This window comes from Canis aureus, chromosome X, assembly GCF_053574225.1.
Source record: "Canis aureus isolate CA01 chromosome X, VMU_Caureus_v.1.0, whole genome shotgun sequence".
NCBI classification, from domain to species: domain Eukaryota; kingdom Metazoa; phylum Chordata; class Mammalia; order Carnivora; family Canidae; genus Canis; species Canis aureus.
The window spans coordinates 17,049,531-17,063,465 of record NC_135649.1 but is presented as its reverse complement, the minus strand read 5'-3'; the positions used below and the strand labels follow the sequence as shown (position 1 = coordinate 17,063,465).

Below are 13,935 nucleotides of genomic sequence, written 5' to 3'. Positions count from 1 at the left end.
CACAGGGAGCCTGCTTCTCCCTCTACCTAGGTCTCTGGCCCTCTCTCTGTGTCTCTCATGTATAAATAAATAAAATCTTTTTTTTAAAAAAAAAGTACATTTATGGCGCGCCTGAGTGGCTCAGTCGGTTAAGCATCTGCCTTCAGGTCAGGTCATGATCTCAGGGGCCTGGGGTCCAGTGCCATGGTGAGCTCCCTGCTCAGCAAGGAGTCTGCTTCTCCCTCTCCCTTCCCCCTACCCCCGCTGGAGCTCTCTCCTGCTCACACTTTCTCTCAATAAAGTCTTTAAAAACAATTTAAGTACATTTATAAATTACGTAGACATGGGCTTTTCTATCCTGGCTGCATACTAGGGTTACCCTAAGTTGCCTGCCTTTCCCCACCCCCAGTCTCTGGGGTGGAGGCCCAGGCATTTCCAGTTGCTAAAAGCTCTATTCTAATGCAGTGAAGGTGGAGAAGCACCCAAGGAATTTCCATTGACATAGTATTATTCCAGGTAGAAAAATATCAGGCAAACAAAGATAAATTTACACATGCCTTGTAAAACAGGTCCAAAAGTGGCAAATAAACTTCAATAAGGATAAAATAAAATACAAGATTAGGGGAGCACAATTAGAGGGAGAGTAAGAAAAAAAAATGCCAGGATGATACATACACCAATTATCATATATTCCTGAGCCCTTGAATTCCATGTATGGTTGTATCTAAAATGCCCCACAATGCTGGGCATCTTCAGGAAGGATCTGGAGATTAACAGTGAAAATTCTCTACCCTTGTGAAAGCACAGGAAATATGCCCCTGGGATACCACATACAATTGTTTTCTATATATCAGGAAATAATATAACAGCTGAAGATGGGCAATTAAAATAATCAAAGGAACAGAGTGACTGTCATTGTCCTTGTCATCCATTGACTTTGAGATGTTCCTTGCTACTGAGGAAAGATATCTGGGAGTCATTTTACAGAGTAACCTTGAAAGTGACATCATAATTACTGCCATAGGGACCACCATCTCAAAAAAGGAAAGAGTCACAGGACTCTTAATGTCCAGGTGGTGTGTTTGAGCCCCACCGTGTGTACGGAGATCATCAAAAAATAAACTTAAAAGATAGCATGTCTTAAATTACAGTTTCCTATCATTCAGAGATGTCTGTGGTGGAATGGCTACTTGGAAAAATCTTAAGCTATTGGAATACACATTCAAGTTGTAGAAGCTGCCCAGGATTTTATACTTGGGACTCTGGGTGCCAGACTTGAGAACCTTTAAGTTTTCTCCAGCTCTAAAATTCCATGATCTGACTCAATCTTAGTAGCTTTTTCTGTGTTTGTTGAAAGTATTCTAAGTAATTTATCATAAACCTAGAAATCACTTGTGAATCTGGAAAACAAGAAAGGTGATAAGCCAGTGGCAAAGTTTCTTATGCTCATCTGGTTGAAATATTCGCATATTATTTTAAAACAATTAAAATATAAAACACATGTTTTGTTAAAAGTGTATTTCTTCAGTGCGCTACAATCTTAGCACAGTCCTAGGCACAGAAAACAATTCAATGAATGTACATAATTCATGTACCCAAAGAAGTTATTTATTCAGGACAATGTTTTAACTCTTGGTGCCTGGTTCCCAGCAGGAAATGAAATGGACCAGATTAATAGAATAAAAAAAAGCAACTGTCACAGTGGCATTTAATTTGCCACAAATTGGCAAAACATTTCAATGACTCCTTGTCCCCCTTCAGGAAAATGCTGGGACCATGAGGGCAAATCTAGTTAAGCTGGTACTGTGTGAAAAGTCTAACATATAATATGTGAGGTTTTCAATTCCTAATATGAAATGGGCAGCAAGGAGGTCAGTTAGGGTTCTAGGTTAAGCCCTTTTTGCATGACTAAGGTTTTGGCTTGAAATATTGTGAATTCAAGCGACTGTCTCATACAAGATCATAAAACACAACATTCAATACCCAAAAATGCTTTCTTTTGGGGGGGGTATTGTCCAGAATGCTGGTTAATTTAAATGACTGAAATAAACCAGTGGCAGGGAGCCTTACTTACAAGCAGTAAAACAATCCGAATTTACTGTAAATTCTTCCTAGGTGAAGCAAAATAAGCTAGAAACAGAAGGGGTTCGCTTCCCAAGTAAAGATCAAGGTGTACTTGCTTCTGATACACTGGGGAGTTGCAGTATCCTAAGTAACAGAAAGCCTCCCAAACGCAGTCAACTTTCCAACTGCAAATTTCTAAGGATTTCAATATAATCAATTAAAATCGTTTTATTCAAGTTCTTAATAGGGAGCTAGTCTGAGAACAGCACGTAACCTCTCACCGAGCGAGAAACACCTTTTCACTAAGCTAGCGGAGCAGTCTCCTGGGCCAAGCAATGCGCTGCCAAATTCTATAAAATTAACGATGGGGGGCGGGGGCGGGCGGCATTTTGGCGGTGGGAGCAGTTTAGGAAAAAGCACTTTCAAGTGCTGCTTTCCGTTCATTGCAGCCTAGGGTCTGCTAGTTGTCCCACGGGAGGTGACATCTTGGCGAAGTCATGTGCCACAGCAGGCAAATCAGAAGGAGCTGAGAAGCAAGTTTCTTCCCAACTTTCAAAGCAACATCCCCCCAAGGCTCCGTCCTCACCGGACCTTGACTGGGAGGGTGCGGGATATTAAGCCCTTGGGAGAGGGAACGAGTGCGACTGTGGGAGAGGATGTGACCGCTAGCGCCGCGCGCAGAGGGAAAACTCCCGGCTCTGCGCCTGGAAGGGCTGCCCCGGCGCGCGGGGTCTGGGCGGGCGCCCGCACATCCCAGACCCGGGCGCGTCCTTTCTGTGGCCGCGCGGGCGTCTACCGCCCCCCTAACCGCCGGCGGAGCTCAGGACCGTCTGCGGGGTCCCGGGTCCCAGGCCCCTCCACCCCCCGCGCCCGTTAGTTCCCTCGCGCCCCGCCCCCGAGGTCCGGCCGCTAGCGGCGACCGTTGGGCCGTTGGCCACAGGACTTCTGCCGTTGGTGATGCTGGCCGGCCGTCCCCCCCAAGCCTGTCCCACAACGGTTCCCTGTCCCGTCTAGGGGAACTCCGTGTCGCGTGAGGGGTGGACCGGACGGCGCGAGGCCACCCCGGAGTAAAGTTTTCTGGCACCCTCTGCACCGCCACAACAGCCCCGGGTCCGCGAGAAGCCCGCATCCCGCACGGGCCCGGGCTCCCCCGGGAGCCTCCGGGCCGCTCACCCATCCGTTCGCGCAGCCCCCTGAGGGATGTGCTGCCGCCGGCGCGCTCCGCCATCTTCGAGCCGCCGAGTAGAGAACCTCTGGAGGCGCTGGGGACCCAGTGCGCAGGCTCCGGCGTGACCGTCTCGCCAGCCTTGGTGGCGGCGCCGGGGGGGCGGGAGGAGGCGGGGTGGGGCGGGGCCCGAAGAGCAGCCGCGCCCTCCTGGTCCCGCAAACTCTGCAGCGATGCTCCCTAGGCACCACGTCCGGACCTGGAGGGCAGGGACCTCCTGGGGCTAAAGAAACCCTCCCCTGCATTCCTTGCTTTCCCACATTCTGTGCGGGGAGCCATCCAACATTCCTTTATTCCTTTTATCCCAATCTACCTAGCAATTCAGTTAAGATTCCTTCCTTCCTTGCTTTAGCAAGCATTATACTGAGCGCCTCCTGGGTGCGCTTGTATCGGGAGTTTACTACTCTTTCAAACACTACGGAAGGGTCCAAGTTACAGGGAAGAGGCCCAGAGACAGGTTGAGGGAGTGAGAGGCTCTTGCTAGGGGCCCAATCTAAGAGTACAGCCTTTTTAAAAAATTGCTGCAAAATAAATCATGACACTCTTAGGTCTCAAAGTTGCATGAATTATCTCTAGGGTGTTTATGGGTCTTTACAACGAAGGAGGGCTTACTGGCATATTAATCTCTTAGGTTTTGGAGGAGAGGTCCTTCAAGATTGCAAAATGTTTTTCCCATTCACAAGGGAAAACAATTCACCTGATGCATCACTTCCTGGGTGCTTGCCTATACAAGCTCGAGTCACCCCTGTTATTAGTGTGATGTAGCACATGGTTGTACCAAAGCAGTTTATGATGAGGCCATAGGTATGGGACAGGAGGCCACTTGTGGGACGTGCACTTTGATGAACCCACCGCATTTCAAAATTACATGGGAGCTGTAAAATGGAAGAAGCTAGTAACAGCAAACATTTATTGACTCTATGTGCCAGGCACTGTTCTGCATTACCATATCTATATTCATTCATTTAATCCCCCTTGCTACCCGACAAAGTAGGTACCATTATCACTCCCATCTCATAGATAAGGAAACTAAAGCAGAGAGAAGTTAAATTATTCAGTCACGTAGTTACTATCAGAACTGGAATTTGAACCCAAAATGTCTGACCAGTAGTCTCTTTGTGCTTAGCCTTAAGCGATATTGTTTCATGAAAGTGGAGATTTATGTAGATACAGTTCACAAATGATTAGCATCCAGAATTCATAAAGATCTAAAAATACATAATGAAAAGACAATCTCCAAGAAATGAACCAAAGGCATAAACAGGTCTCCCACAGTAGAAAAATCACAAATGATCAATAAACATATGAAGAAATCCTCAAACTCTTTAGCAGTCGAGAAAATGCAAATAAAACCCACAAGATATCATGTTACACATACAGATTTAGTCAATTTTTAAAAATGGGCAATAAGTGTTGGTAAAGTCATAGATTAATACTGGGGATGGAGGGGAAAAAATACTGGGGGTGGGGGTGGGGTAGGAGTGGGTTGGGAAAAGTTCGGCATTATAAAGTACCCAAAGCCCTGCTCCTGCATATACACAGACCAATGTTGTGCATGATGCACAAGATGGTAGCCATGATTGTTAATATGACACATGTGTGATTTAGGCACCAGCAAAGCACATACACATAAACTCAGCTTTGATGAATTTACCTGGAACTTCACAGACAATGTAGAAAAATGCAGTATCACTTTTATATCTCCAGCAAAAATGTTCAAAATGTTGAATCCACTGTGACATGTTGAACCCATCTACTAACGTGGAAAATTCAGACAAATCCAGATTGTGGCATACTCTATGCAACAATTGGCCTAGATGTTTCAAAATGTTAACATCATGAAAGATTAAAAGTAAACATCAGGGCAGTCCGGGTGGCTCAGCGGTTTAGCGCCGCCTTCAGCCCAGGGCGTGGTCCTGGAGACCCGGGATCAGGATCTCAGGATCTCAGGATTGAGTCCCACGTCTGGCTCCCTGCATGGAGCCTGCTTCTCCCTCTGCCTGTGTCTCTGCCTCTCTCCATCCCTCTCTCTCTCTCTCTCTCTCTCTCTCTGTCTCTAATGAATAAATAATAAATATCTTAAAAATAAAAAATAGGGACACCTGGGTGGCTCAGCAGTTGAGCACCTGCCCCTGGCTCAGGGTGTGATCCAGGGTCTCAGGATTGAGTCCCACATCAGGCTCCCTACCTGGAGCCTGCTTCTCCCTCTGCCTACATCTCTGCCTTTCTCTCTCTCTGTCTTTCACGAATAAATAAATAAAATCTTTAAAAATTTAAAAAAAAAAACATCAGAGAAGTGTTCTGGATCAGAGGAAGCTAAAGAGACTAATGTGAAGCACAGTCCTTGATTAGAAACTAGATCTTTAGGGCACCTGAGTGGCTCAGTGGTTGAGCATCTGCCTTCCGCTCAGGTGGTGATCCTAGAGACCCAGGGATCAAGTCCCACATAGGTCTCCCTGCAGGGAGCCTGCTTCTCCCTCTGCCTGTGCCTCTCTGCCTCTCTCTCTGTGCATCTCTCGTGAATAAATAAAACCTTTAAAATATATATTAAAAAAAGATACTAGATCTTTAAAAATAGCTTTAAAGAGCATTCATTGTTGGAGCAACTGGGAAAATTAGAATATGAACCATGTATTAGATAATACTGTATCAAGGTCAAACTTCTTGGGCATGAGAATGATACTGTGGAAAATGTCCTTTGTCTTAAAGAAATAAATGCTGGAGAGTTTAGGGGCAAGGCATTTTAGTGTCTGAAACTTACTATCAAGCAGTTCAGAAGAAAAACCAGAGCAAATATCACAAAATGTTAAAAATCATGGCTCTAGATGGTTATATAGATGTTTGTTTTACTATTCTTTCAGCTCTTCTGTGGGTTTGAAATTTTTCACAATAAGATGTTGGAGAATTATTTTTTTCAATTTAGAAAGTGTGGTCTCAGCTGACTTGTAAATACCATCACTTTGAATAAAACAAAATTTGATTTGAAAATACATATGGGGGGATCCCTGGGTGGCGCAGTGGTTTAGCGCCTGCCTTTGGCCCAGGGCGCGATCCTGGAGACCCGGGATCGAATCCCACGTCAGGCTCCTGGTGCATGGAGCCTGCTTCTCCCTCTGCCTGTGTCTCTGCCTCTCTCTCTCTCACTGTGTGCCTATTATAAATAAATAAAAAATTTAAAAAAAAAAAAAAAGAAAATACATATGGGGAAGCACCCTCCTTGATCTTTTCAGCATTTAGAGCCTTTAAATGCCTCAATCCCACCCAGGTGTGGTGGGAGGGGGCAGGGAGGAGGGGAAGTAAGAGGTCTACAGATAAAAAAAACTAATATAGGCAGTATTTTCTGGGAGCTGGGTGAGTAATCAAATGTGTTCCAAGAGCTCAGAGAGATGAAAAATCACTTCTGGTTAGGGTATTCAAAGAAGCCTTCATGAAGAATTGGCACTTATTTCTGAACTTGAGGACCAAAAGAGAGCAATCACACCTTCATCCCAGCCTGTGGGGGGCCACATCTTCCCATTTTTCAAAGTAGGCTGGAAATCTGGATTTCATATTATTTTAATTTTTTTAGATTCATTTATTATTTGAGTGAGAGAGCGCATAACTGATTGAGCCACCCAGGTGCCCCTGGAAATCTTGATTTTAATGTAAAACCTCTTATTGTAAAAATGATGGCAACATTAAAAGCTTTGGAAAACACAGTGCAAGGCAAATAAAATGATCAGCTATCTCATCAGTGGTCCACTTTCCCAATTCTCTCCTTTTCTATGTTTGAATAAAAATCCAGGCAAGGTCCACACATAACATAAGTCTCTTTTAATCTTCAGATAATCCTTCTTTCTCATTCATTCCATAGGTGGAGTCACTCTAACTTCCAGACCACCCACTCTGCGTCTGGCAGGATGGAGAGAGACAGAGAAGGAGCCCCGCCCTCCATTGATTCCTTGGTGACTATTAGAGGTCAGGGCCTCCCTTAGAGGTTTCCTTGGGACTAGAGCAGCTCTCTAAGGAGCCCCACAAAACTGTATTATTTCTCAGAAAAATATTGGAACTAGATAGTCTATTCTTCTGGAGCCAACCCAGACTCAGCTGGGAAAGAACGCAGGTGGCTCCTCTCCTCCTGTGTTTGGAAAGTCTATGTTCCCCAGTGAGCAAAAAAGAACTGCAATGCTGCTCACTTTTTTCCCTACTTGGTTATTTTCCACCCTTAAAACTGACACAAGCAGGAAGAACATTCAGAAACAACAGTCTCAATAGGTGTAGGGTCTGTCCTATTTTTTCCTACAAAATGATGAAGCTTTTAAAAGTTGAATTCACATGTAATAAACACTCGGTGGACTTACCAAGTCTAACAAATTTGCCTTGAAACTGTCACCATCACAGCACTGAACTGTGCATTTTAAGCTTCACAGCCATGAGATGGCTCTTCCTCTCCATCCATGAATTACCTGTCAGATTGACCTATCAGGCACACAGAGGAGGCAGGGATCTAGTTCCTTCACCTCTCATTTCTGACTCTTACCTCCCCATCTGTTGTTGCAGCTTGGCTGTGATGCAGTTGGGGGGTGGGGGGTAGTGAGGTTTCATTCTGGACTCCTCTCTTGCCAAATCTACTCACATTTTCTTTTCTTTTCCCAAATCTTCACTTTTTCCCCCCTCCTTAGTAACAGGCATACCTCAGAGTGGTCATTTCTCAAAGCTTTCCAAGCTCTAGAATTCCCACCCTAGCAGCACTCTCCCCCACCTGTGCTCTGACCATTCACAGACCCCCCCACCCCTCTTCCCCCTTTCTCTTTGCCTAGAGAACCAGGATGATCTTGCTCTTTGTACCTTCTCCTTTTAAGGGAATCCCTGGCCCTTCCTGGGGTGGTCTGGGGGGCTGATTGTCATGGCCTGAGTTCACCAGGGTGGGGGCAGTGAGCTTCTGAGGAAAGGAAGAAGAGGCCACCACTCTGGTTTGGAGGGTATTTCCCCTCCAAACTGGAAATTCAGACAAACCTCAGAGGGGAAAGCTGTAGTGGCAGTGGTGGCCTGCTACTCAGAATAGTAGGTGAGTCTTGGATACTTAGAGTGGATAGTGAGAGCTGTCATTTGTCCAGTGTCTACCCAATGGCAGGTACTGTGCTAAATGCTTTGCATGGATCACTTCACATAATTCTCACCATAATTTTATGAGATAGCCTCTATTCTCATCCTCATTTTAAGATGAAGAAGAGGGCAGCCTGGGTGGCTCAGCGGTTTGGCGCCGCCTTCAGCCCAGGGCGTGATCCTAGAGACCCAGGATGGAGTCCCGCGTCGGGCTCCCTGTGTGGAGCCTGCTTCTCCCTCTGCCTATGTCTCTGCCTCTCTCTGTGTGTGTCTCTCATGAATGAATGATAAGGTCTTTAAAAAAAATAAGATGAAGAAGAGTGAGGGGTTGACTAATCTGCCCATGGTTAGCACAACTAGCACGTGGTGGAGCCAGCACTCAAGTCCATGTACATCTAGTAATCATTCCTCTGTGTCTCACAGTTTAGAAGATGATGATCTCCAGTCCACTCTTAATTCCTAGCCTTTGTCTTCCAGTTTTTCATTGATCCAGTCCCCATACTCAGGCTACTGAGCCTTTTCAAAGCTGCACTTTCTATAGTTGGCAGTCTTCCTACAACTACATATCCCAACCCAGGTGTCTGTAGCTGTCATAAGCCTTTAATAGAATTTTCCCAGGGCACCTGGGTGACACAGTCACTTAAATGGCTGACTCTTGGTTTCAGCCCAGGTTGTGATCTCTGGGTTATGAGATCAAGCCCCACCTGTGTCGGCTACTGGGCTCTGTTGCACAGAGCCTGCTTAAGTTTCTCTCTCTCTCTCCCTCTGCCCCTCCCTGCCATGTGCTTTCTCTCTAAAATAAATAAATTGTTAAAAAATTTTGACTCAGACTCTTAAATAAGAAATCATTGGAGGGACACCTGCATTGCCCAGCGGTTGAGCATCTGCCTTTGGCTCAGGGCCTGATCTCGGGGTCCTGGGATCGAGTCCTACGAGTCCCTGTAGGGTGCCTGCTTCTCCCTCTGCCTATGTCTCTGCCTCTCTCTCTCTCTGAGTGTCTCTCATGAATAAATAAATATTTTAAAAAGAAAAAAAAGAAACCATTGAAAATGGGTGTCTAATATAGGTCTTGCAGTGGAGATCAACAGGACTCCTCTTAAGCAGCTTTCTTCTAGATAGGCTCAGCAGAGTCAACATATGCTGAGTACTCAGGACTGGATTCAAAATGCATGTGTAAAAGGAAATGTGCCCAATCTATTGTAGTCTATCTTGCAATGAATGTTTGTTGAATGAATGAGAGAGAGTACTAAAAGCCTCTACAGTACTGAAGGAGGAAGAAATGAAAATATTTTGGATGGCCACTGGTGGGTTGAAAAGGTCTAGACTTAAAAGTATTAAAGGGCAGGCAGCCCTGGTGGCTCAGTGGTTTGGTGCCGCCTTCAGTCCGGGGCGTGATCCTGAGTTCCTGGGATCCTGGGATCGAGTCCCAAGTCGGGCTCCCTGCATGGAGCCTGCTTCTCCCTCTGCCTGTGTCTCTGCCTCTCTCTGTCTCTAATAAATAAATAAAATCTTTTTTAAAAAGTATTAAAGGGCGCTTTTGGGGGGGATCTGCTACGGAAACAAGATGACAAAGGGGATGTCATCCTTCAGAATGCATCGCAATAAGACTCACACGTTGTGCTGCCACTGTGGCTCTAAGGCCTACCACCTTCAGAAGTCCACCTGCGGCAAGTGTGGCTACCCTGCCAAATGGAAGAGAAAGTATAACTGGAGTGCCAAGGCTAAAAGATGAAATACCACTGGGACTGGTCGAATGAGGCACCAAAATTGTATACCGCAGATTCAGGCATGGATTCTGTGAAGGAACGACACCTAAGACCAAGAGGGCAGTGTTGCAGCATCCAGTTCATCTTAAGGATTTCAACGATTAGTCAAAATAAACGTTCTGGTTTTAAAAAATTTTAAAAAGAAAGTATTAAAGGGCAATATAATGTCCTTTTCTCCTCCCTTAACTTCAAATAAAGTAGAGCAAACATGGGCTGGGCCTTCTCATTCTAAATACAGGCCTGTAATATAAAGGAAGTTTCAGAGGATGCCAAAAGCATAAAATATCAAGGAATGCCCTTTACAGACACTTTGGAATTTCTAATAGAGCTAAAAAATGGTGAAATCCAGATGGGAGAAAATGAGAAGAAAAGAGGAGTCAGTATAGTTTGTTAAAACACAGATTGCTGGGCCACATTCCCAGAATTTCTGATACTATAAGTGTTATTAGTTGTATAACATGTACCTCTAGGGAAATATACCAAATAACGTTTAGTGTGATGTCAAGTACACCTGAGTACTTAATGTTCTTTCACTTTGATGATGATAAGTATGAAAAATTCTAATACAGACCTAGTATCTCCTAGTTTGTGATACTTAATATTTTTTTAATAAGGGCAGGCAGATAGCTTTGCCCTACGGTGCACTGAAAGCCAAGGTATTGTCATGGCAACGCCTGGAAGCATCACACAGGGAATGGCATCACAGTGGAGGGAGAGGCATCACACACTAGGAGATATGGCAGGGATGCCAGAGGGCATTTTTGTACCACAGTTTCCTGTGCCACAGTCTGATACAACACACAACATACTTGGTTTCCCTTCTCTTTCCCTCCACCACACAGCACAGTGTACACACATATGCACCTACATTTTAAAAGGAGCTAGTTGGAAGACCAAGGGGAGACACATCCAGATCACACACAGGAAGTGAAATGCAAAAAAAAAACCACTCCTCTCCTGAAGAGAGACAGACAGAGAGAGAGAGATGTTTCCCAGGGAACTTTGGTTAGATTTAGGGTGGATCCTGTCCTTTTACCCACTATACTCAGCCCCTAATTCATTGTGTGCTAAACTCATACCTCTGCAGCAGAGGGAATGGCTTGTTGCTTTGGGTTTGATCTAGATGTTTGAAAGTTATGCAGATGGAAGGAATTTCACCCATATTTATATACTGCACTTCATTAATCATCAAGCTGTATCTAGGACTACAATACTGTTCTAAAATCTCTTAGGTCTTTAAGACTTTGAGACTCAGGGTTGTGAGATCAAGCCTCCTGTTGGGCTCTGTACTGCATGTGGATCCTGCTTAAGATCCTCTCTCTCCCTCTCCTTCTCCTTCTCCTTCTCCCTCCCCCTCTGCCTCTGCCCTCTCTCTCTCTCTCTCTCTACCTCTCTAAAAAAAATGCCATCTTTATTCTGGCTCTTCTTGAGAATTTCCCTTGGCAGGGGGTGGGGGTGTGTGTGCTGGCTGGCTCAGTCGGTAGAGCATACAAACTCTTCATGGGGTTGAGCTCTGCATTGGGTATAGAAATTACTTAAACATTAAAAAAAATCTTAAAAAATTTCTCTTTGCCAAACTCAACTGTTTGTCAACAGGCCAATACAGTTATAGTGGAAAGCCTGCACTGTAAACCCCATTGTTCCTTCAGGGCCAGCTCGCAGATCTATTTAGAGAATGTGTACTTTTAGGGGGAGAAAAAAGGGCCCCAGAGTACAAGGGAATCTTGTGTGCACACTCCTTAGGCCACATGGGTCTAGCGGAATGCACACTTGGGCAGCCAAGATCCCAGGCAAGTTTCACCAATGGGTTCTCATCCATGTGTGCTGCTGGGGTGAAGGACTCAGAAACACAGAGCAAAACTTCTCAGGGTCAGATTCACTCAATAGTCAGCCTCTCCAGGCCTCTGAGGAGTGTTTTTGGAGGGTGGATGGGGTGAAGAGAAAATGTGCAGGTTATCCCTGAGGCCAGAGGCTAAATAGACCACAGTTCTCTGCTTTCATGAAAGACACATACCCTTGCCTTTGCTTTTCTGTAGTTTCTAGATACTATTGTCGAGACAGCCATGAAACATGAGAGCTAGGGACGACCAGCAAGGCCACAAAGTTTAGACCTTCACTTCAACTCTAGCTCCCATAGCTGGAATCCTAGCTACTGCTCTTTTCCCCTGCACACACGTAAAAGGCTGTCCAGATAATCTATTGGAAGAAAAAAAAAGTGAGAATTGCTGATCCAGTGCTGGGAACCATTATGTAATCCAGCTGGAATTTGCTCCATATCCTCCCAATGAAACGGGAAAAGGACACGGGAGGGAAACACATTGAGATACAGCAGTGTTGGCAAAGGCGCATGTAAAGGATGTTGAACAAGCATGATTTTTGTGAAGGGTCCAATGAGTTGGCCCCTGTCTGCTGCTCTGGACTCAATTCTCATTACTTCCTCCTGGGAACTCTTTTCTGCCACAGCAAAACCACACACCTTGGCTCATGGCACCTCTTTACTCTTCCCCTACACCTCACAGAGGCACAATTCAGATTCAGGCTAATCTGATTCCAGAGTTCTGGAGCTTTCCAGAGGTAGGAGGAGCCAGAGTGAGAGAGAGGGCTGCTAAAAACAGTGCCTGCCAGTCTCTGCCAAGGGCAAAAAGAGTAGCAAAATCGAATTGCTATTTGAATCTGCAGTGGGCGTGGGAACGGGAGATGGGCAAACATCAGCATAGCCTGAGAAGAAGTAACTCTTAGAACTGGGCTGTATAAATGGTTGCCATTTATCGGATGGTAAACTCTTACATATCTCACCCTCAGAACTTGACACATTGTTCTGTGAGGATTTGTGTTGTCATTGATGATATTTATTATGCCTGAAACATACCCAGGTAACTAGTTTTTTTATGGGAGGAGGAGGGTGTATGCCAAATTCTGGTTCCTTCTGGATGTGTGTACACTGGGATACTGTAGCTGAGCCTCACTTCAGAAGGAAGGTGTGAGATATAAAGCACTGATTTCAATTTTAGTTCTGTAGAAATATTTGGGAAGCCTGCTTGGTGGTGTTTTCATGATTAAAAATGACCCAGTACATGTGCTTGACAGGAACATGAGCCACAGCAGGCTTGACATATGCTTTTTCCCATCTCCATATGTTTCATTTATATCTTAATCCATGGCCTTGGGGAATAGCTGGGTAAGATGGCACTTTGGGGACCACTGTCACTTGGTCTCATGCTATTTTCCTAGCCTATGGTATTCACACATCCCCCACTACGAGCTGGAATTTGGCCCTGGGCCTGTGGAATTGCTATAGGGCTGACTGCAGGGGAAAGAAAATTTGAAATGTGAAATGAATTTGTTCAAATGTGAGTCAGGGATGTGTTCAGTCTGTTTATAGAAGGAGGAAATGACATTTGAAGAAAATTGGTTCTGGGAGAAATGCTGTCATTATATAAGCTTTTGAAATTTAGTGACTGGCTAAGGCGAGTGACAGATGGGCTAACCTGTCAAGTACCCAAACATGCCCTTTACCCATTACGGTGCGGTGGCCTGGGTCCCTGGTTCGGCCACCAAAAGACTATTTGACCTGACTCTAAGTTTCTGCATCTGTAAAATGAGGATAAGAACAGTTGCCTATAAGTATTCTGTTGATAAAGTGGATCAGGTACAGTTCTCAGTATGAGCTCAATATAAAATAATTAATAGTAATAACAGCTAACATTTTGGAGGCACGTATCACATGCCAGGCACTGAGTTATGTGCGTTTTTCACGTTGTCTCACTTATTCTTGACAATTAGGCTACAAGGCCAGTGGAATTACCCCCTCAAATG

At 45.0% G+C, this 13,935-nt stretch overlaps 1 protein-coding gene across 16 annotated transcripts in view; it reads right to left on the bottom strand.

Annotated features, from left to right (window-relative positions):
* The window catches only part of MAP7D3 (MAP7 domain containing 3), a 59,633-nt gene that overhangs the window by 28,569 nt on the left and 17,129 nt on the right, over positions 1-13,935 (bottom strand). For 12 of the 16 annotated variants that reach the window (XM_077889044.1, XM_077889046.1, XM_077889049.1 and 9 more), the window contains exon 1: positions 3,217-3,361. The exons of 2 other annotated variants lie outside the window; for them this stretch is intronic. In XM_077889044.1, the coding sequence (XP_077745170.1) occupies positions 3,217-3,271 (55 nt within the window). In that variant the 5' untranslated portion in view covers positions 3,272-3,361. Of the gene's footprint in view, positions 1-654; positions 707-3,216; positions 3,362-13,935 lie in introns of those variants that run through there. 2 more of the 16 variants (XM_077889054.1, XM_077889048.1) reach the window with 2 other exon arrangements.